At 35.4% G+C, this 21,895-nt stretch overlaps 1 protein-coding gene across 1 annotated transcript in view; it reads left to right on the top strand.

The window, feature by feature from the left end:
* The first annotated feature begins 11,345 nt into the window (after positions 1-11,345).
* The window catches only part of LOC125662368 (cell death abnormality protein 1-like), a 32,294-nt gene continuing 21,744 nt past the window's right edge, over positions 11,346-21,895 (top strand). Inside the window, exons 1-2 of the mRNA XM_056147246.1 lie at positions 11,346-11,486; positions 21,552-21,779. Of these exons, the coding sequence (XP_056003221.1) occupies positions 11,393-11,486; positions 21,552-21,779 (322 nt within the window). The 5' untranslated portion in view covers positions 11,346-11,392. The remainder of the gene's footprint in view (positions 11,487-21,551; positions 21,780-21,895) is intronic.

Raw genomic sequence — 21,895 nt, forward strand, 5'->3', positions numbered from 1 at the left:
ATTCACAACCCTGTGTTTTCGAAATTTGCAATTTTGTTACCCCTTTCTGCTTTTCCTTCATAGGAATTCAGCTTTATTTAAGGTAGTTCCACCCTCCTGTGACGTCATAAGATTTTGCGGAGTCAATGATTTTATAAGATTTATGCATGACATGAACATAAATTGTGTTCGAGTCTTTTTCAATAGTTATTGTAAAAAATCTTGTATAACCATAAAATATTTCAAACGTATATGAATGATCAATGAGCTTCATTTTTCACAATGCTATATGAGTTATTTCCCCCTGATTACAGGGAACACGCAGCACATTATTGTCCTCATTTGATGGTATGAAGTAAGGAATAAGTAGAAAATTTGCAAATTTTGATTGCAATCAATTGTCAGTTAAGGAATTTTTCTAAGAATTAAGTGTAATGACTTGAAAATAGTATAACTGAACAAAATGTCTTAGTCACTGATTACATGTATGTGGACCTTGTGTGTTTTTCTTGCGAGCAATGTATGGTCATGATGTAACAAAGTATGGAAATATTAACTAGTCCTCAAATTATTTAGATCAGATTCATGATGTCCTTAGTATATCAGCAATTCTTCATTATTAATTTCTATCAATATTTTCGACAACCAAACACAACAAAACATGCAATAAGATATGCCTAAAAACACATACATGTACAACCAACGCATACATGTACATTATCAATTTATCGTTTCACACTGAAGAAAACTACTTATTGCTAAATGTAAACCAGATACCAATAAACAAAGCATGTTAATTATCTTGAGTGGGCATCTCTAGTGTACAATTGTTGTTAAAATATTTGTTTTGCATGTGATTCAATGTTTTGAAAGCTAAATGTTGTGTACATCAACTTACAGCTCTTCTTGCACTTAAATTACTCAAATGAGCACAAAAACAATCAGCAGGCACATAACAACATTTGAACAATGGATCTGCCCCCTTTTATCATTACAAAGTTGGTTACTTTTTACGTGCAGACATAGTTCTATAGATAGGCTGTTCCCCCATCTTTTTTTTTTTAAAGCATTGTCATGAATGTTAAAAGTTAACAGATGAATGGAACTGAAAGATCAACTCCTGTCACCTTCCTTCTTCAGCTTTGGATTTAAAAAAAATTACTTTCAAGAATTTTCAGGCAATATTATGAAGTCCCCCTTCCTTATCACATGTATGCTTTCATTGTGCTCTTAGTTCTAGATGTCTGTTGTTTTAGAAACAGACTGCTACTAAAATCCTCAGTATTAATTGCATAATCTGGACAAAAATAAATGTCAAATACACTTATACCCCCCTCCCCAACTCTACAAATTGATGAAGTGCATATCTTGAAAAGTTTTCTCCATAAAATTGAAGAAATCAAAGCCTGGTTCTAAAACAAAATTCTCAATTTTGGTATAGAGGATTTTTAAAAGTACCGTCAATCCAGAGTCCTAAGATTTACAATTTATGTTCCCCTTGTCCCAAAGATGCTTCAAAGAAATTTGAAAATAATTGGAAGGGTGGTTATCAAGAAAAAATATTAATGATCAATTAACGTCTTATGGTGACTGACGCAGACAAATAGCAATATGTAGGTCACTTGAGTGATTCTCAACATTGGCCTTATTAGAATTAATCCTTTTTACAAATAACACTGAGCTCATACACATGTGTACATATATATGCACGTCATTGGCTACAAAACAACTAGTCTTTTTGAGTATGCTAAGTGAAGTATAATTTTTTTCAGGAAGTTGTGATGAAAACGTTTCAAGTCATCATGTCGCATAAAAAAATGGATGGTCTCATGTGATTATTCTAGAAAATTCAGTTTCTATGCAGGCTCTAACCAAGAAACTAAACCCAATGTAGCACATTCCCCATATCTATTAATTTGTTTTAGGATTTATAATACTGGGATTCAAATTTGAATTTCAAATTATGCACTCAATGTGTATGTATTAATGCTGAATACTTACCTCCTCAAAGTCAGCAACTTGGTCAACTCCATCTTTAGGTGATTTGCACAGTATGATGCTCATACAGCTGAAACACAGAAAAGCAGACATTAATTACATAAAATAGTGGTCATATACTTTGGCTAAAATATGTGATTATTGGATGAAAAAGTGTGAATTCAAAAGTATTTGAATATTTACAATTTACATTTAATAATTTTTAATTTACTTCAGTTGACAGGACCTACATGTAATAAAATTTGAGGGCCCAGTTACAGCACCCAATTCAAAATCATCAAATTTCCCCTACTTTCACCATATTACAGAGATTAGAAAACTTTAAATCATAATAGTATTTTTGTGATTTCTTCTGTAGATTAGAACCATCACATATTAGTGGGGGTTACCACAGGTAAACAAACTTGAAGGTAGTCTGGCTCACCAAAATATTTGATCTTAACAATCTTTATCTAGAATGCACCCTGGACATTCACATATTTGTTTTTATTGTAAATTTGACAGTCAGAGAGAGAGAGAGAGAGAGAGAGAGAGAGAGAGAGAGAGAGTTACAGGGCATCACTTAGAATTACATGTATTATCATAAATTAAGCCTAATCCTTTTGAAAATGTCCACATGAAACATGATTTTATAAGTATTCCCCAATTTTACAGATCCTTAACTCTGTGCAAATGTGATAAGAAACTCCCTGAGTGAATGTTAGGTAGGGTACATACTTAACAAGTATTCTATTGTAAATAAAATAAAATAGATATTAATTCGGTATATATATACATACAAACATACATACATAAATCCAAGGATAACCCATGAAAGCTCGAAAGCTTATTTCCAATGTGGTCTTTTGATGCACGGATGTTTGCGCTAGGGAGTCATTTATGTGGGAGGAAACCGGAGTACCCGGAGGAAACCCACGTGTCCGAGCGGGCGACCGCCATACCCTCTCACACACAACCACTGCCGATCACGGGGATCGAACTCAGGTCACATCGGTGAGAAGCGAGAGCGCTACCTCTGCACTACCCGGACACCCAATCCGTACACCCATGCAGTAAATGGCAGGACTACTTACAATGTTCAGTCTACATGTATAACAATATAGCTTACTAGCCTGTCTGGCAGTATAAAATAAATTGGGGTCTCATATATCTCATATACTATAAGCCAAATTTTCTGATGCATTTTATTCAGCCTTTACTTTAGAATTTGGATTCTAAATCAAATAGAATACTTATGTCAATACAAGTTACAACACGGCAACGGGCAGGGCTTCTGTCTGTCAGCCATCTGTTTCCCTGGTCATTTTTTTTGTCGGATGTGATGCAATAAAGCGTCAAATTCCACATTTACTTTTTCTACGACTACGTAGACGATTGCATGCTAAGAGTCCGGTGACTATGGCAAAGGTCAAACGGATTTGTATTCCACGAAATAAACTGGAATCCTTTAGCACAATTGAAGATAAAGATCGTGGTAGTGAATTAAGTGAACAAAGAGCATCTGATATTGATAAACTTCTGAAGAACAAATGAATAAAAACTGCAATTTCCACCTCCTGCCATACTGAAAACAAATGAAGGCTGTTCATATCTCCAATGCAAGAGAGTGTTACAAAGGGCAATAACTCTTTCTGGTGTATTTTGGTTTGCACCAGAGGAAAGCACTGGTTTGTGTGTTTATCTTTGGTTTCTCCACAAATGTGTTTCTGTACTTTTTTAAAGTCAGATTCAATACATTTTACTAGCATATGAGTTTACACCAAATGACTGGGCAAATATATTTTATCCCTCTCTAAAAAAAAATACATATATTAAACCCTTATACATCATAAAAATAATTATTTCTATTGTTTTCAAGGATTAAATAAATCCAAAAAAAATTCTAAAAGCTAAAACCCAGCTCAAAATAATTTTTACCATTGTTGTTTTTATAAACAATAGCGATTAATTTTTAATTATTCAAAATATCACATACACATGTACATGTACATATCTTGTCCAGCTGTTGTTAGAGGATCGGTTTCCATGGCAACCGTTGCTAAGTCAAACCTTTGCATGTTCTTTTGTTTTATATCTATCACACACAAAGTTTCATCAAAATCTGTGACATACCGTGGCCACTGAATTTTGATAGTTACATAGAATCAGTCTTAAAGAGTTTCTGACAGCTTGTAGTAAAACATGTTCAAGTTATTGACCACTCTTGCACAGACACTTAATCTCGAAACTCCACACCTCATACTTCACTCCACCCTTTTGTGGTTCATCGGTGCCACTGAAAATAGGCAACTTTGGTACAATCACCTGAGTATTGCTAAGAGACGTTATGAGATTTGTAGTTTCAAGCATAGGATTAACAATTCCCGGACAAATCCTTGACTTACTCTCCTTACTAGGTATTGCACCAAGACTGGCACTCTCTTGTACTGCTGTAGATAAAACAAATTATTCTAGGACGAATATGACCATTCGCTGTACCAAATGCTGGATTTGATGCCAAAGGTTTTTTCGGTGTACTAGTAACTAACTTATTATACTCTTCAACAGTCAGAACTCTGTAATTAGGATTCTCATTGACCTATCCTTTATGTGCAAGGATATCATCCTCTTTCTTATCCTCGTCCTCTTGTTTTGGACTGGCCATTATGACAATAACCAACAAAAGTTTCAATGAAAACAACAAAGAAAGCAGTAACGTACCTTGTCTCCATATAATAACCCTTCTTTGTTTGTATCGCATTTAAAATTATTTTAGTTAAATTTATATAAAATTAGAGTTTTACCGTGCGAGACAGCTTAGAAAATGTAGATTTCTTTTAAAGTAATCAAAGCCAATGAACAAAATTTAATGCTTTGAAGCTATTTATACCCAGGTCCGTCTCTTGAGGTTTCAGGATTTTTAATTATAAAAACAGGTGCGTGATATTGAAGTTAACACTAAACATGCATCACAATCAAAATACAAGCAGCACAATCTGTATTTGTAAAATATATTGGATATTACATTTCATACATAAATAAGTAAATATCAATTCCATAGTTTATTTCAAAAGGAAATATGTGCCATGCTACCTCAAGGATGAAAATATAGTACAGCTTTTATAAACAAAACAACATTACTTCAGATTTCAAACAAGTATTTTTGTTATTTAATCCAATGCGGATTGTCTGGTCAAATTTCATTTCAAATTTTAGAACATTGAATTCTCCTTAATTAAGTCACCATGTAAATTGCACAAAGCGACACAGACACTGATAATTTTGTCCAATTTTTTAAATGATTTAACAGCTACTGTTGTGTTCAAAATTCTATAGTTCTTAATACGGGCAATTGCACGTTCCACGTGGATACGAACTGAAGCAATACGTCTTGATTCCACAGTCTCTTTTTCACTAAGCTTTATAAAAGCAGGAATATTCAACTTAACTCGGCGAACAAAGGGTCCTCTCCAATTGTGAAACCATGATCTGCCATTACCTCATCGCCCGGCCGTAACAAATTTAAAAATTCACATGACTTAAAAATATCACTAGCTCTTCCACCATAAATATGTGACACAAACATAATGTATCCACTTGGTGCTATGGATACAAGAACTTTTGCAGTGTTATGTACCTTGTAGGTACTATAGGTTTGAGATCTGGCTTTAAGGGAAAATGGACGCTGAATAAATGTCTCGGTACAGTCAATAACACAATTGTTTTGGGAAAAGCATCCCTAAATGACTGTGGCATAGTCCTTTGAATAGATTCTCGTGGAAGCCAGAGTACACAGTTTCGCAGGTGTTTGTGCATAATATTTTTCCAGAAAGAAAAGATTGAACTGCATAGTTGAAATGAAATACCAAATATGTTTCCTAAGTCCTTAAGAGTTAGTCCCAGACGCATTATTGTCAGTAAAATCTTATCAGGATTAGGTAATCTGTATGGCAATTTATACTTTGTATAATTTTTTTGTGATTTTCCCTGGAATGTTAAAAAAGGTGTTTTGTTTGCAAATAAAACTTCTTGAGTCCTAATTTTGTCTTGATTTGGTGCATATTATGAATACCTAATAAAACATGCCTAACAGAATAAGATATAAACTTCCTAATTTTATAGAAAAAAAGATTTATGAATCTTGAAAACGTTATTTGTTAACATTTTTTTAAATGTAAGGATAAGATCTTCAAAAGCATGTCTGTTAGGAAGGAAATATATCGATGAAATATATTAACCCATGATGCAGAATGGATGATAAGCGGTAAAATCTGAATTGACAAACTGCAACATTTGGTGGCGAGTGTTTGGCACAATCCATTTGAAATTAACGTACACCCATGCGGCCAACCCGGGGAATCACTAAGCACCCAGGGATTGCCTCCCTTTGATACTGGCGCAAAGCGCCCCCCCCCCCCCCAGGTAACGGTTTCCAGTCCCCCTTGTAGATTGTTGAGGAATACAGAGTTACCCAACTCATTAAGATGGGTTCCATCGTACCTGAACAGCTGTTTGTCAGCAAATGTGATTGAAGGGTATCAATTGAAGGCCCCCCTCTTGTTTTAAAAACTGTTTGACCTTAGATGCATCGTTGGCACTGTGCCAATACAAACGTCAGACCATATGATTGTCAAGTTGGGGGCTAACAATTTGCATCTTAAGAACGAACATTTGATGCAATGGAAAGGTTCCAATGCAGGAACAATTCCTACATCATTGGAACCCAGATGTACAACCAGGTAGTCTGGGGGAGGATATGTTTTTAACTTTTGTTCAAAAAAGGATTCTCAGTCTTCCCATTTCAGTCCCCTAGTTCCAAAACCACAGTATGCTGCCGTTGCTCAGTTGCAAGTTCAGGTGCTTCCCTCCTGGACGGTTGATGACACTGCGTGTGCAGCCCAGTAGACAATTGAAGAACCAAACACCCAAATGATTTTCTTTCTACATATAAAACTTGAGGTTTGTTAGTACATATGAAGTAAGCAAATGCTAGTAAATAATTGGAATTAGGGAAATCTAATCTATGTGGTGTAAGCGCTCGACTTCCACCTTCCCCACTGCTTGATTGTTTGATCTGGAATGCCTCTCATTGCTGCCTCGGTGACAGCTTTAGTACTAAAAGAATGTGATTTAAAACATGCAGTGCTAATATGACAAACATTCAAAGATTTAAACAAGAGAGCAGAGGGGATTACCGTCAAAATGCACTAGCAGCGGACTATTCGATGGTAATGTGGTGTTTCTGATTGGTAAATACTGGCTAAGTGCGGATACAGGACAGGCAACATCCCCCGTTCCTGAAAGAAACAAAGTGCATGACCTACCTGAGTGGTCAGTTTTGGATTGTCGAATTGTAAGCTTAATTAAGCGACGGCCATTGAATCTAACAATGTCGATGTCACTACGTCGCAATGGTCTTAAGTCAGAACTCTTAAGTCATGTAGTTGTTAATTCGCCTACGCGCAGGAATCCAAAAAACGCCAAGCTAAATGCAGTCTGAAATAGGCATTTTTCGTAGCTTGATGTACAAATGTTGCCCGTGCCTCCATGATCTTCATAAGGATGTTATATGTAATTGGAGCTCGAGTGTATTGAGTCTGTTTGAGCCTGTTTGCTCCCTCCAAAATCTTAGCGAGCAAGAAGGATTTAGTATTGTCCACCAGACCTTGAATTTTGAACATGCAAGACAAACCAGACATGTAAGTTATCATACAAGAGGGTGACCGACCTTTGAGGGACAAGTATGCTAAAAATTGCACAATGTGATCTAGAGGGGCTGTCCAAACAACTGGTAATTGGAATTGATACCTGAACTGATTGAAGCTTTCACACGCTGTATTATATGCATTGGATCTGTCCGAGGTGATAATGCCCGAAATCGAGACCACTGACAACAAGAAATTCAATCTGCTATGACATTTGATTTTGTATCTATATACTCGGCTCTGAATATAATATTAAGGTTAGTATTTGAAGCACAAATCGCCTGACCAAAACGATGACATCTGGATATTTGGAGGTTTGTTTATTCATTATATGAACTACTGATTGGTTATCAATAAGAAACAATATCATTTTGTTTGCCAGTAATGCCCCCCGAACTAATAGAGCACCAGCCACCGGGAACATTTCCAAGAACGTCAAATCCTGAAGACTACCTACCACAGACCATTGGTGCGGGCATCTGCCAAAATTCCATTTACCCTAAAAAAATACCAACTCCACCGGACTGACCACCAACACTATCAGTTAAGAAATGAATAGTGTCATTAACAACCCAAAATCTATCCGGAAATGTAGTTACTCCATTGTACTGACTAAGGAATTGTAACCACATCTCCAAACTAACTTCATGGCAGTAGATACCCTAATTTTGAAATTAGGCCTCCTAACTCCAATAGTAGCATCTACTACGACCTGACAAGCAAAGTTTAATGACTCAATAATAGATTACAGGTCACATAGAGTAATTTTCTTAGTGCCAATGCAGTCCTGTATTATCTTAACCAACTCTGTCAATTTATCTTGAGGCATTCGCATCTGCATGGATAAGGTGCATGCCGAATTCAACACCTAGAAACACTGAACAAGGAGTTGGCTCGACTGTCTTGTCTGGAGCGATAGGGACACCAAGCCGGTCTATAACTTGGTGAAATACCTGTAACGTGTGTCTACATTTGTCTTGAGATGTCCCCCCAAATACAAAATCGTCAAGGTAATGTATTATGGTATGGCTACCAGATGCCTTAACCAGCAGCCAATGCAAAAACGTGCTAATTGTGTTAAATAGAGCACAAAAAAGTTTCGAACCAAATGACATGCATTTGTCATAATAATATTGATCATTGCATTTAATGCCAAGTATATCGAAGCCACCTGGGTTGAGGGGAAATAAACGGAAAGCATTTTTCATGTCAGCTTTAGCTAAAAACGCCCCGACCTAAATTTTGGATCATAAGAACTGCTTCATCTACATAACTATATTTGACGGTACAAATATCTGGGTCAATAACGTAATTGACAGACTCGAATTCTGGATATGATAGATGGCTGATTCATTACAAAACAAATTCACAAAACAAGATGTTAACAACCAACCTTGTCTGGACGTGGTCATGGTTGCTTTCTTCGCACCTCAACTCCAGTGGTAGAATGCAACTATGCTGGAATTATTTTGCATTGACTTTTCAACTGTTTATTATATATATTTCACTTTATTATACAGCCATGATAACCATGAACTCGTGCAATACATTGTACATAACTAATGTGCATCTCGTGCATTGGTGTTATGGTGAATTTGAAATGATGTTTTCTGATCTCAGTGGATTTCCGCATACTCGTTGCACGAAATTTTAATATGCTTAACAAGTTGAGTTGGATGTCCAACCATTTGCACTTATACTTACTACACATTTGATCGTTTGAAGTGTTTGTGACGCTTGTGCATTTACGCTTACCCATTGTATAATTAGCCTATTGACGGGTTGTCAACATCTTGTTTTGTGAATTTGTTTTGTAATGAGTCAGCCCATTCATAGTCTTCAATCACCGCCGCAGTAACAACAGTTATGTACATTGCGTTGATTCATCAAGCATATTGGATACTGAGTAAATATTGAATTTGATTTGAATGAAATAAGTTTATTTTGTATACTTTTATACATTACATTTTTTACTTGTAATTTTTAACAGTTACATGTATAAATGCAATTGAGGATTGGCAACTTTTTCTCTACATTGTTTCATCTAGAAATTTTAAAATGCAATCGTGAAGTGTCTCTCCAATATCAATAACCCCATGTCAATGGCTAGTTCCGAGCAAATATAAATTACAGACAGTGTGACACTAGCTGGTATCCTGTTGATAAGTTTCTGCACTAAGATATTTTTATTCTGTACACCAAAATAATCTCCATGCACTAATTTATTTCCTTATGAAAACGACATTCCTTAATCTTTATCATTTAGAAGTTTTGAGTGGATTTTAACAGAAAGTACGAACAATTTTTATCATCAGTTTCTACGTCAAAAACAATGCACCGGTTGATATAAGTTCTGTAATATCTATATTTCTTACTCTTCTGCTATATTCTTATGGGGGTTTTTTCATTGCAAGTGTAAAAAAAAAAATTCCGGGTTGGACATCGTTCATGTATTCAGTGTAGCCACCAATACAACATTTGCCGCGAGATTAACAACGTATGTTTCGTGTTGGTAGAGCACAGGTTGTTGTGTTTTTGTTAATGTTTTTTAATGAATTTTCCTGTTTTCTTTAACTGAGAGGAAATAATGATCTCGGTCTCGATAAATAAATTTGAAAAATGCGATGTTTACATTTCAATTCGATGAATCGATTGTGTGAAGCAAATTACTTTGGACAAACTCGAAAAGATCACTCGCTGTCTTCTAGGCATTATGTTGCTCGAAGAAAGGTATATCAGTTCATTTTAAAAATCAATATTTTATGATATCTTAATTTTCACTCTTTCAGCGCATATATAAATACGTTCCATATAATCCATGTACCATTCCATGGTGTAAATAACATTAACTAAACTAAGCTTATATTCTTACCATTCAATATTATTAAGTGAGGGAGTTGTCCAATGAAAAGGTGAAGATAACGAACAGTGATCAATCTCATAAATCCCATAAATATTACAAAATTAAGAGTAGGGAAAACACGAACCTCTGGACACACCACATGTAGCGTCAGGTGTCTAGGAGGAGTAAGCATCTCCTATTCATCGGTCACTCCAGCCGTGAGCCCTATATCTTGAGGAAGTTGATTGTCACATAAATAACATTTTACAACTAATGCCTATAACAATATAGGAACTTAAGCTTTTATATCGTTTCTACAACTCTCTCATTTAGAAGTTTAGATGAGTCAACGACCCATTCCCCCTTCCACCCCCTCAGAATTGATGACCATCACAATACTCCAGTCTACAGTGGTGCGGATTTTACAACTTTCGTATTCTATGAAATGCAATGTGAAAACTGAATGCAGATATTAATTGTGTAGCGGTAAGTATAAGAGGGAACTTATACTGCCTCGCTAGAGAGCTAGCTTTTCTAGTGATGTGGTAGAGTGTATCTCTAGATCACGCAACTTAAGCAACGGCGAGCGTGTTCAGCACTTGGCTGGGGGACGTCTACACGTTACAATTGTTCTATGTGGTAATTGCTATATATTAGCTAATCATAAAACATATTTGTCATCAGCTATTCAGACAGTTCAGAGTCTGCGTATTTGAAAGTGCTTTTCGGACGGACACATTGACAAGGTCACACCCTTTGATCCCATCTAACGACGTACGTATGTATACAAAGGCTCTTCCAAATGCTATTTATATATGTCATCATGACCTAATCAGATACAAGCGAAACAGTTTTCCTTCCTGTTTGTATATCGTTTGATTGATGTTTCATGTCGGATCCCTGTGCACCGATATTGTTTGAATTGAATATGATTCTGATCTTCCTTTTATCATGTGTGTTTCTTTCCAAAGTCATATCATATGGTGAGTAATTTCATATCTTTTGTCATCCATGTTTCAGGTACATGTAACTCTCTCCGTAATATGATATTTTGATTTAGATAGGAAATTCTTAAATACGTTTTGAATTTGAAAGAAAGATATGTTATATACTTATCCTGTCTATCGCGACCAGTTGAATTAGCTTTAAGTTCGGTATCAATGTTAATTCAATGGAAAAAATAGCACAATTTCTACATGCAATTCTTCGGTCTATTAAGACACTTGCCAAATCAATGATTTATTCAGAGTTATACATGATAGGAACATTAAATTTGATGGATTACAATTTTAGGTGCTAGGATACAACACACTGTGGTTTCCACTTTAATGACAAAAAATAATTATTTACTATAAATAGATAAGAGTCCCTCCTCCGACTGTTATCACTTTTTGTGTATATAATTCCTACTCAAATAGTTAAAATCATATTTTTCAATATATACCCCGCCTGGGCCCATTTGAAGCCAGAACCCCCTCTCTCATAACACAGTTTTTTCTTTCAAATGTCATATTAAACCGAAACCGCGCATACGACACCCTAAATAAGTAACTGGTACTTGATATATTCAGAAGGAAGTGATAACATTTCAGATAAAGTGGCCAATGTATGCATTATATATGAGAATGGGTTTAATTTATACATTGACGTAGAGGGTTTTTTTTTTTAGACTAGATCATTGTTAAACCACAGGCCTTCGGGCATGGACTTTTTTTATACTTAAATTTTGTAAATATACATTAAAGATTATCAAAATATCTGTTACGTATTAGTAAAAATCTCGTTATCAGTGATGATATTTCCTCTTATAATCGCTTAAAATAAAACGTGATTTATTACTTTTCTAGATGATATTCAATGTATATTTATAATGCATAAGTTAAAAAGGTGTGTAGAAGTTGGGGGTGGGGGTTGCATGATCCATCGTGCCTCAATTACCTGTGCATATATCGAAACTACCCCTATTGTGACTTCACCACATGTGACTTCTGGTGAAATACTGAGCCCGAAACGTACGATCAAAAGTAACCGATAAATTTTCTTCGGAAAAATTGTGACGCGCGGACCCACCGAATACAACTAGCCCGTTAAACAATGTATAATCAATCAGAGAGAGAGAGAGAGAGAGAGAGAGAGAGAGAGAGAGAGAGAGAGAGAGATTTTGTCCTCACAATTACATCCCCATAAACGTGATCCCCAGCATGTAGATGCAAGGTGATTAATCTCATAACTCCTATAAGCAATACAAAATAGATAGTTGGGCAAACTCGGGCCCCTGGACACACCAGAGGTGGGATCAGGTGCCTAGGAGGAGTAAGCATCCCCTGTTGACCGGTCACACCCGCCATGAACCCTATATCCTGATCAGGTAAACGGAGTTATCCACAGTCAAAATCAGTGTGCCAAGAACGGCTTAACAATCGGTATGAAACACGTCAGACAGCATTTGACCCAATGTGAGGTTGTATTGACGAACTAGATCGTTATAACGACCATAGAATTTGAGAAATGCTGACTTCAATCGGGACTGTTGAAATCCCTGTACCATCAACTTGTTTGTCAGTAGCTTACCTTGATTTAAAAACTGATAGATGCAAGACAATAGATTAGTGAGGACTAGTGGTGTGGGAACATGTACTCACTGATATTCTCTCTCAAAACCATTTTTTCACAATTCGAAAGAGAGTATTATATAAACTTTTATAGGTGTCCCTATAGTTATACAATTTTGCCTTTACAATAACATATCTGTGTATGATAGGCTGTTTATGTTCTGGTTGAATGAAAGATGACAGCTAGGCTGGTTGGGTTCTACATTTATTGACACAAATTGAAAATCAGGATATCTGAGATAGAGAGAGAGAGAAAGAAACCCTGTTTGTGGAACAAGGTAGTACTTAATCTCTCGTCAGTCAATTAATGAAGCTCTAGGTTTCAATTCAGTATCTTAGTAATATGTCCAAAATGTCCAGATCTTCAATTCTATTTAAAGTTATGCTCAATATAAAATGCAGTCCTTCTTCTCTGAGAGTTGTCTGAAGTCTGATTTTGGCATAAACAAAGACTAGAGACTTTTTAGCGGGAAATAAAACATGTACAACTATTGGTTTAAATAACCCCTTCACCTTAATCACATGTCTGTAAGTGACCACACAGGTATATATGTCCCAAGGCTTAAAGAGAACTTTGGTTACAAACAATAAAGAACCAGGGAGTAAAAGTGTCTTGTATGTATGTAGCACTAAACAGTGTATATTGTTGATGATATAAAAGATACTAATGAATATGTACATAATGATCAAGTGAAATAATTTAGTTTAAAAACACTTTCAAATATATTGAAATGATTTATATCATTCTCTCACCACTAAGTAGGATTGGGGATTACTGTGTATTAAATGCACCTATTGTAGTATTGCAAAATGAATATGAATAAAACTACACCCTACTACATGTGTATTCTCTTCTAGACATTATGAGAACGTCCTCACTAAACAGGTTTCATCGTCCAGAGAGAGAGAGAGAGAGAGAGAGAGAGAGAGAGAGAGAGAGAGAGAGAGAGAGTGTGTGTGTGTGTGTGTGTGTGTGTGTGTGTGTGTGTGTGTGTGTGTGTGTGTGTGTGTGTGTGTGTGTGTGTGTGTGTGTGTGTGTGTGTGTGTGTGTGTTTGTTCGACCATATCGAGGCTTTTCAAATTTTCATTTTGACATGGAAATTACATAATGTGATAGATGGACGTTGGCATCCTAGTGCATGCAGAGTATGCACACTTGTATTTAGATAGATGTAGTTCACCCCTACACTTTATATCCCCTATGACCCTTCGTCGGAAACCCACGGTCAGTCGCTATAGACGATTACCTACCGTGGGTCACTAGGCCAGTATTTTCGCTGGAAGGTGTGTCTCGGCTTCTATATGACATCGGACGTTTACCACTCCATATTGCGATATTCAACCAATGAAAAAGACCCTGATTTCCAGTCCTCGGTAGCATAGTAAAACATGCTTTCAGAGCCAAGATTTTGACTACGTTTAAGTTGGTCAAGTTACAAAAATTTTAGCGAGATGCTTTATCTGCATTATTGAAGCGGAATGTATTTGTGTCTATAAAGACAGGGAAGGAAAAAGGCAGTGTTACCAAGGGTTTGTACAGGTGTACATTTCCAGCACGACTTCGTACATGTAGTTCTATCATACGGGAGCAATGTGTGTTTTTAACAGACTTGGTATTTCATCGGTTTCTATAAGTATGTAAAACTTACTTTCGTATTAAGTACTGCCGTAATTTGTTCTGTTTGTCTTGTCGGCACAATTTGAGTCAGTAATTCTGACCTTCGTTCTAAATCTCTCGTGTAAATACAATTGATGTCTCACGCTTATTACAAATGAGATGTGAACGGGATTGTAAAACCATATCTTAAATGATATTTGCATCTAATTTTTAAATTATATCATGCATGACTGATTTTATTCACGAGTCATGAAGCAGTGATGATAATAAACATACAAGAGGCGGATCCAGGATTTCCGAAAAGGAGGGGGCAGATGTGAAAGTGAAGTATTAGTTAAAATAATCAGCCATTTGGGGTGCCAAATCTTGAGCTTTCATCTCATATCTTTGACAGTGCCACAACAAAACCCACACACGTTTATGGACGCCGCCATTACAGCTGACACATTGAGTACCGAGAATATTTACGTCGATTCCAATTGGTACTCGATAGGTCACGTGAGATCACGCATTTTAATAGTTATGCGAAAATATTGGCCTTGTGACCCACGGTAGGTAATCTTAGAGCGACCAACCGTGGGTTTCCGACGATGCCTATCACCCTTCCATTTTCATCTTTGAATTTAAGTAATACTTGGCACAATAAAAATTACATAGCTTTATCGGGATTCAATGTAATTAAGCGTGTCCAATTCAATACGTTTCACTATGAAAATCTCCCTTCCAATCACCGTAAATTTTGTTTTAGACATGCCGATTATTTCCCGCAAATTGGCTATCTGTGTAACCCAAGACGATAGTTCTTAATATAAACTTCATTCTTCTCAATTTAGTACAACAAAGAAAAAATATCTAAATTTTATATTGGTTTTGAAGATTAACTGTATCAAATTTGAAAATCACATAACGTGATCTCTGAATTCAGAGTTAGGGTATAAATATGTTTGCTTAGTATTATAGTATGATGCCAGTAAAATTGCTATACCAGAACACACTTTGTACGAAAGTTTGATACACACCAACGTCCACACGCCTTTCATTTTCTTATTGATGCAAGGTGAAGATAACGAACAGTGATCAATCTTATAACTCCTACAAGCAATACAAAATAGATAGTTGGGCAAACACGGACCCCTTGACACACCAGAGGTGGGATCAGGTGCCTAGGAGGAGTAAGCATCCCCTGTTGACCGGTCACACCCGCCGCGAGCCCCATATCCTGATCAGGTAAACGGAGTTATCGGCAGTCAAAATCACTGTGCCAAGAACGGCTTAACAATCGGTGATACAGTCAATACATGTATGGTGTATAATAATGTGGCATATCAACAGAAGTAAATTCATTTCATGTACAGTCCACAGACGATGATATTAATCTCTCTTCAGTAGTCTATTTCATACAAATCACAGGTAGGATACTCGGTTCGATGAAAATAGAAGCAAAAACAAAACGCGGAACGGAAAACGGATCGGGAAATTCGAAATATAAATCATAGTTTTCTTAACAAAATATAACAAAGCAGGTAGATTTTGTCATTATTTATACATGCATTAATGGATAACAATGCACAATTGATATATTATTCGATTACTCTAAACAAATCAAAATTTTCTGTGGCACAAAACTAATTAATATAGCGTGTATACATTCAACTACATGTATTAGCGCATTCTATATAATTCGAAACTTCATATAAAAAGCATTGTGAGCATTAAATACCACTGAATTTAAAAACAATTAAACACATTCGGTGAAAAAATGCACTAACCAGTGTTGCCACGTTTTAATTAGGAATATTCATCAGGTAATATTTAACAATAAGTATTCTCCATATCATGCTTCAATCTGTCTTCAGAAAAGAATGGCGGTCTGGGTAGATAAACCTTGAAATGGCCTCGTTTCAAAGGACAGTTGACACATTTAAAAAAGAAACTGTCATCAAGGTGCAAAAAGATGCCGATATTTTCTGTCTTCATAAAATTTCGCGATCAGACAAAGCTGATATTAATCTAGTGAAAATGGATGAGTATACATATGTAAATGACAAATGCAGCGAAGTCATATGATTTTGTAGACGACAAACTTTAAACATTGTGTACGTGTATGTCGATCTACAGGGTTATTTATTTTTTTAAGGAAAGTGTTCCAGATTTAATATCTAACTTTCTAATTTTTGAAAGAAAGATAACGATACATGACACAGTGACAGTCGGTATTTATTTGAACAAAACTTCCAAATTACTCACAGCACGCAATTACAAGTATTAACAAATACCAGTGGTCCGTCAATGGATCGGATCGATTGTTTTGTTCGTTTCTTACTTCTTTCTTTTCCTTTTTAGGAAGTTGGGTTGGGTGAAAAACTCATTATATATGTAGTTTCCCGCTAATACCTCTGTCAACGCTGGGTTACAAAGCTATTTTAAACCTTTCATCAAATCCTTAAAGATACAACCAATGGTATTGTTTTTGTTTTGTTTTTTGATACAAGATTATTGGAAATTTGAAATAATATAAGAAGATTGTTTTTAAATCGGGCAAATTCATTAACTTCATCAAAACCGGAAAAAGTCACGTGACTGGGCTAAGGTAAGCTGTGACCTACTCTGCTCCGTCAATTTTGACAATATTTGGACTGTTTTCGTAGTCAGTTGGTCTCCAGATTCACCATCTGATTTCGCGACGTTGTCGCCGATATATGAATTTAATTTTGTGCAGAATTCAACTTTAGATATAGTGAAAACTTTGGAGATCCTTTTTGTGAACAGTTCTGCTGTGTGGTGAGTACGTGTTCACCCATGTTTACCTGAAATTATTCTGTGTTAAACATTGGTAAAAGTCTTTCTGCTATATGGAAACCTTATCTAAGCCAGTTTATTTAAAAAATAGCGAAATCCAAATGAACAGAAACAATCGAATTTCAGACTTTGAACTTATGCAAAGTGTCATTCACTCAGTCGGGGACACGGTACGTTGCATCCAGCTTGACCGTGATCTTTGGCGTATATACCTGACTAATGATGAAAGTAAACAAACTCTCAAAACTTCAATGTATACGAGCAAAATACCTATGTCACTGGGTCAAAATCACCCGCAGATAGAGTTCTTAAAGTGGCTGTGTCTGGAGTGCCCCTGTCTGTCGATGACAAAGAAATTTTAGCGATGCTCACAAAACTTGGTGCTAACCCAAAAAGTGACCTACAATATGAAAACATAAGAAATCCGATGACAAAAAAGATGACTGGTGTGTTAAATGGCAACAGATACATTTATTTAGAACCCTTCCCAGATAACAAATTTCTCCCCCACACGAGCTACTGCGCAGGGATACAGTGCCGCATTTATCATTACGGTCAACCAAAACCCCCCAAACGAAAATGCCGAATTTGCTGGAGTTCTGACCACCCCACCAATGAATGCACGGAAGAAACTAAATGCAAAGTTTGCCTTCCACCGGGGCACCCCCCGGGTGATGAACAATGCTCTGCCCATGCTAAAAAAATGCCCCAATAACTATATCCTATTCCAAGGCGAACAAAATGCTCTTTCAAATTTCTACCCATGTGAAATATCTGTATTTGGTGAAAAATTCAATTCTGCAGAACGTGTAAAAGCGTGTAAAAGTGTGTAAAAGCTATAAGATCCGGCGATCTCATGGCTGCCGATAAAATCCGAGCAGCTAAGTCGGCACTCGAAGCCAAAAGAATTGGCAACTTTGTCACTACATCGGATAGTTGGATTTCATTACGGGTTCAGATCATGGAGGAGATTATTTCGAATAAATCGGAACAAGTTGAGAATTTCCGAGATGTTCTTGAAAACTCTACCAAAAATGTCATTTTCGCAGAAACCACATACAATGATTTTTGGGCTACAGGCATCAACTATGATCAATCCATGCACACAAAAACCTCAACCTGGCCTGGAAAGAATGTACTAGGACAGATACTTGGACGGGTAGCCACAGAAGTTAAGAAAAAATCGAAAAACAAATCCAACTCTGGGTTACCTCGCCCGGCTTCAGTCAAATAATTATTATAACAGTCTCTCATGTTTGTTTATACCTGACACGATTTTTTGTCTGCTATTTTCGCTATGGAACATTTGAAGTGTATTACCCTGAATGTAAGGGGTTTAAATGGTTATGAGAAAAGAAATACATTATATCAATGGTTTAATGATAACAATATTGATGTGATTTTTCTACAAGAAACACATTTTTGCGAAAAAAAATAATTTTAAGTATGACTCAAGATGGTTTGGTACATCCATACAGCAGAGGAGTATCCATTCTTTTTCATAAAAAGCTTAATTTTGACATCATAAATATACACAGATCTGTTGATGGTCGTAAACTTTTGATTAATATTAAAGTCAATGATCTAATTATCACACTCGTAAATGTTTATGCACCCACTGATGATAAAAGTAGAATAGAATTTTTCAAAAAATTAAAACGTCGATTTTTAAGCTAGCAATGAATGAAAACAATACTATACTTGCAGGAGATTTTAATACGATTCTTAATAAACAGGATAGACATCAATCACAATCAACATATAAAGATAAAAGCTCAAAACATTTAGAAGATCTGCTATTATATTTAAACTTAGTCGATACATGGAAAATGAAACATAAAGAAAGAGAAGGATTCACGTGGTGTGACGGAAATGGAATACCTAAAAGTAGAATAGACTTTATATTCATGTCTGAAAATTTTGAGTTAGATATGTCAAATGTCTTTCTTAGAAAACCTCCAAATACGCAAGGTAATAGAAGCTCGGATCATTTATCAATTAGATTAAACCTTTTAATGAATAAAGAAAACAGGGGTAAAGGTTTTTGGAAATTACATACCTCGCTATTAACAGATATAAACAACAGTACCGAGTTAAAACAACTGTTAAAAGATAAACAAGAAGATTTAGAAAATATAATTGATAGTCAAACAAGATGGGAAAAGGTGAAATCTATTATCAAAGAATTTTCGGTAAATTTTTCAAAACAAAAAAGCCTAAATAGAAAACAAAGAATTACAGTGTTAGAAAAGGAAATAGAAAAAATTGAACTGTCACCGCATCATTTAATAGATATGAATAGAAAAAAATCTCTTGAAGTCGAATTAGAGGAAATCTATTCGAAAACAACTAAAGGTGCATTTATTAGATCAAAAGCAAATTGGATAGAAAATGGAGAAAGGAACACATCCTACTTTTTAAGACTAGAAAGAAAAAAACAATCTGCCAATACAATACACGAAATTAAAGAAGATAATAAAATGATAAATAAAACTGAAGATATAATGAATTCACTTTGCAATTTTTATGAAAACTTGTATTCAACAAATCATGTCCCAGATGAAAATATAAAAAAATAGTTAGAGGATTCTGAATGTCCTCAACTAACCAATCAAGAAAAAGATATATATGATAAACTTCCAACGGTTTCCGAATGTGCACAAGCTATAAAACAGATGAAAAACAACAAATCCCCCGGATCTGATGGAATACCTATCGAATTCTATAAAATATTTTGGAATGACATTAAAAATTACTTTTATAAATCACTAATTACAACATTTGAAAAAGAGGAAATGACTTTTTCTCAAAAATTATCAATTATTTCTTGGATACATAAAAAGGGAGGGAAAATTATCTTCGAAATTATAGACCAATTAGTCTTACAAATTGTGATTATAAAATTTTAGAACAAATTCACAATTCACCTGAAGTTTAAGGCTTTAGTAATGACCTTATGACTAATGAAATAAAAATACTTCAACATGCAGACGACACATCACTTTTTTACAGGATATCAGATCTATAGAAAAAGTCATTAAAATAATTGAACACTTTGGTCAGGTATCAGGAATGCAACTCAATAAAAATAAATCTGAAGGAATACTATTAGGTCCTTTGAAAAACATATATGATAAATTATATGATATCAATATCACCAATGCACCTGTTAAATGCTTAGGGATATATATAGGTCATGATGCTAATCAATGTTACAATAAAAACTGGACGGAAAAAATTGATAAACTAGAAAAAAGACAATGTGGAATACAAGAAAATTAACCGTATATCGAAAATGTACCGTAATAAATACTTTAGCATTAACACAATTATACTATAGTGCAGCTATATTGCAATATACAAGAAAAGAATCCATAAAAAAAAACAATTTTCAATTTCCTATGGGGCAAAAGAGAAAGGATAAAAAGATATACTTTAATTGGAAAACAAGATGAAGAAGGAATAGGTATTGTTGATATTGATTGTAAATTAAAAGCACTCAAGGCTGCTTGGGTAACAAGAATTTTCAATGAAAAACAATCATCTTTAAAATCTTTCTTTAATTCGTGTATTCTTAAAAGATTCATCACACCCGAATATCTCATAATGACAAATACAACCAGTACTGATGAAATAAAGCAAATTTTCAAATCATTACCAATATTTTACTGCGAAGTACGCAATACATTGAATGAATGCAAACATAAAACACATAAAACCATCCGTAATTAACATATTTACTATAGGTTGAACGTTTCGGAAAATCTTGCTCTGACATTCCTACTTTGACATTAGTGTGCAGGTACAATCATGGCTGTCGGGTACCAGCATTGACGAGTACAATCTGGGATGTTAGCTGACAGACCCCACTCCACGCGGTTTTTATATCCTACGCGTAAATAAATTAAAAAATAAAAGAACAAATATTTAAAATATTTGTGATTGAATATAATTATATACATTCATAGAATCAGTTGTAGTATTTCTAGTATTGTTATAACTATTGATCTTCTTTTCAGACAACATTGCTTTAGAAAAACCTGCGCAGCAGCTGTATCCCTATCGTTATCAACTATGGGGAGCGGATCTAGCAGTGGACGGACAGAAATCAGACTTATCTGCTTCTGGAGGACAGTGTACGATATCCGACGATAGAAAACAAACAGCGAAGTGGTGGGTGGATCTAGGAGGTGTCCTCAGTATATACTACATAACTATATACTACAGGACGGACAATATAGCCTGGGGTAATATTTTACGAATCATTTGATAGAAGTAGGAGTGAGGTGTGTTTATCTCCCCTATCTACGGTGTGCTGAACGTCTTGCCGTGTACTGTGAATTAACAATCATTTAATAGCGAT

This window comes from Ostrea edulis, chromosome 8, assembly GCF_947568905.1.
Source record: "Ostrea edulis chromosome 8, xbOstEdul1.1, whole genome shotgun sequence".
In the NCBI taxonomy this organism is placed as follows: domain Eukaryota; kingdom Metazoa; phylum Mollusca; class Bivalvia; order Ostreida; family Ostreidae; genus Ostrea; species Ostrea edulis.